General features: G+C 30.3%; 1 protein-coding gene across 2 annotated transcripts in view; it reads right to left on the reverse strand.

Annotated features, from left to right (window-relative positions):
• Positions 1-142: 142 nt before the first annotated feature.
• LOC115241001 (glucose-induced degradation protein 4 homolog) overlaps positions 143-3,117 on the reverse strand; it is a 5,682-nt gene continuing 2,707 nt past the window's right edge. Inside the window, exons 2-4 of one of the 2 annotated variants that reach the window (XR_003884843.1) lie at positions 2,651-2,818; positions 2,272-2,569; positions 143-2,165 (exon numbers count right to left, since the gene is read on the reverse strand). Coding sequence is in view for 1 of the 2 variants with exons in the window: in XM_029816512.1 (XP_029672372.1) it covers positions 2,102-2,165; positions 2,337-2,569; positions 2,651-2,818 (465 nt within the window). In the remaining variant the exon portion in view is untranslated. The remainder of the gene's footprint in view (positions 2,166-2,271; positions 2,570-2,650; positions 2,819-3,117) is intronic. The other variant, XM_029816512.1, reaches the window with a different exon arrangement.

The following is a 3,117-nucleotide window of genomic DNA, read 5'->3' on the forward strand; positions in this document are numbered from 1 at the left end:
TAAACACATTTCTAATCTTATTTATTAGTGTTGATTAATTTAATTAATTAACACTAAAAAGTTAACTATTTTAATATATAATTTAATCAAAATTTCTTATTCTATTAAATAAAATTGGCAAAATTATCTTCCTCGCAACATATTGTAACATTATTTTTTTCTTATTAATCTGAGTATTATAACTTCCATCAATCGATATATTCCAACGACAATCACATTCAAATTGTAGTAACAGCAAATCGTAATCTGTGACTGTTCGATTTATATTCATTTAAATTTCTAAATGTTTCAGTTTAAAACATATATATATATATAGTTGTACAATAAAAATAAATGGAATATTTATGAACATATGTATGTCATTTAAAACACATTTCAACAATCCCTTCATAAATTGTGGAATAATACAGTGTTAGAGTAAATCAATATAATATTTCGTATTTTATGTGATGCTCTTAACAAGATTTAAAGTTAAACTCGTTTAGCGCTCGAAAATAATCAGTTCCGCAAAGCTCGCAAAAAAAAAAAAAAAAAAAAAAATTTGAAAGACTAATTCTATATAGATTGAAATGTTACATTTTGCAAAGCATATTTACAACTGTTATCATCAACTAAGATAAATATTCTTCTTAAAGAAACATAACAATGTATAGCTCACAAATAAAAATGTGATAACAGTAAATTATTTTATGATAAAGTTCGGCTTAACATAATTAACAATAATTTATAGAGAGCGAGTGTATATATATTTAGAAGATATCTGATATTATATTAATTATATATCTTACATATACTTTACGTTTTCCATCATCTGATTTGTGACTGTTCACTATGCGAATTTGTCGATTTGATTCATCATAATTAGTAATAAACATGCTTTTTACTGTTTCATTAGTTTCTGAGTATTTGAATAGATTATTTAGCACAAATATATATAAAAAAAATTATTAGTACTTAACAATGCTAATAAACATAATATCGAAAATATAATATAGAACATAACATGTGCTGTTTAAAATATCAATATATCACTGGTGATTAAAAATATTTTCATAAACGCAAATGAAAGCTGTACTATGCCAATATAAATTTAGGATAAGCTACACATTACTCATTACAATCTGTAAATTTATACACATTCGTATATATATTACGATAATGTGCTTATCACAATAGAGTACTATTTGCCTAAGAAGAAATTGATATTAACACTTAATTAAAACATGATGACAAGTTTTATAAACAGCCAACATGTGTGTGCCTAATATCTATTCTTAAAAAATCAGGTATACATATATTTTATATATGCATATATAAATTAGATAAAGATCAATCACGTAAAATAAATAAATAAATGTTTGTTTTCAACGTACAAAATACAGATCAAATCTCGATTTAGCTTTCGTGACCATCATTCCTTTTTTTTTTTTTACGACATACGTACAGCTTCATTCAGACAACAAGTACACCTGATCTTCCATAATATAGCAGACAGATCTCATAAACTCCCAAATAAAATAAAATAAAAATAATTTTTTAATTGTATAATTACTCTTTTATCGCTTTTAGCCAACCTCTTAAAAATATAAAGTTTTGAGCTTATCCCCCTCATTTTACACATAACTATAAATACATGTACTATATATCCTTTTTGTTAGTTATTAAACTGAATGTTTAATGTGTATTTAGATCACAATAACAAACATAAACAAATATCATAAAACCCTTCTGTCACACTGCAAGTAATAAATACCAAAATTTAAAATGATATGTCTCTCAGATAATTTATTTCGACAAAAAATCATTTTACAATGGTAGAATAATTAATCTGTAATCAATTGTATCACTCAAGCACTAAATAGGCACTCCGCAATCCTCGTCTTTATGATTCTTAGCATAATCGACTAAGAATATTATCAAATTTTAAATTCTTTTTGCTGCAAATCTCCTCAAAATTATGAAGAGTGTCATGGTTAATAAATCAATTTATTACGACATGTACCGATAAATCGATAAATCGATTGGGAAATTTTTATGAGATCTGTGTGCTAGAAGAGAAAAGACATGAATGTCATGAGATATCTCAGCAAAAGTATGGACTTCACCTGAACTCATAGATTTGTATACTGTGCTCCGGAACGTGTCTCAAATTCAAGGACTGATACCTGAAACATAATATAAAATTGTCTTTAATTATATATTTCATTAATCATATATATATTTGATATGCTTTTTTAAATACGTTTTGCATATTAAAGGATCAAATATTACCGATTAAGTTTCAGTGTTATCCAGTTTTTAACTTATAATAGATGCACACTTGTGTATTGTTTTACCATTCGGAGCTACGATGATAATAAAAGCCCTCTATTGTGGCGGCGGATTTCTGGAAGCAAATGTAGTAGAATCCCGCAAAGGAGGCACCATTAATATCTTTGATCGTGTGATCGGGAACTAAAAAGTGCTCCTTCCACCTCATAAATACAAAGTCTGTTCCCTTCAGTGCCTCGTAATCAAATGTATCGGAATTGAATGTTTTGGCATATTGGCAGAACGACTCAAACTTACTCTGCAACAAGAATAATAAGAAAGTCGATACAATTGGTGATAACCCAAGGATAGCAATGGTCATCGGGAGATAAGTACAGACCCAGTGTTTCTTGTCAACATCTTCGTCCGCATCCCACTTGCGGGTCAGGAATGGGTATTTTTTCGAAATAATTTCGCCGTCGAAAAACGTCGTCAATGTCGGAAATTCCTCGGTCAAGCCTTTGATTTTCAAATATCCGCACAGGTAACTGTTCTCTTCGTCTACGTGCTGCAACATCAAATGCGATATGAGTACGCGAATCGATCTAATGGGACAATAATCGATCCATGTTTCAGACACCGTGACAAATGGTCAACAACTCGTGACATCGATCTACACCGCGCGCGAACACGCGGGTCAACGACATTCTGTCATTCTGCGATCAGGACGAGATAGGAAATGAGAGCGTCGGATGTTTCAGACAATGGTCAACAACTCGTGACATCGATCTACACCGCGCGCGAACACGCGGGTCAACGACATTCTGTCATTCTGCGATCAGGGCGATCAGGGAAATGAGAGCGTCG

This window comes from Formica exsecta, unplaced genomic scaffold (genome assembly GCF_003651465.1).
Source record: "Formica exsecta isolate Colony F162 unplaced genomic scaffold, ASM365146v1 scaffold458, whole genome shotgun sequence".
Classification (NCBI taxonomy): domain Eukaryota; kingdom Metazoa; phylum Arthropoda; class Insecta; order Hymenoptera; family Formicidae; genus Formica; species Formica exsecta.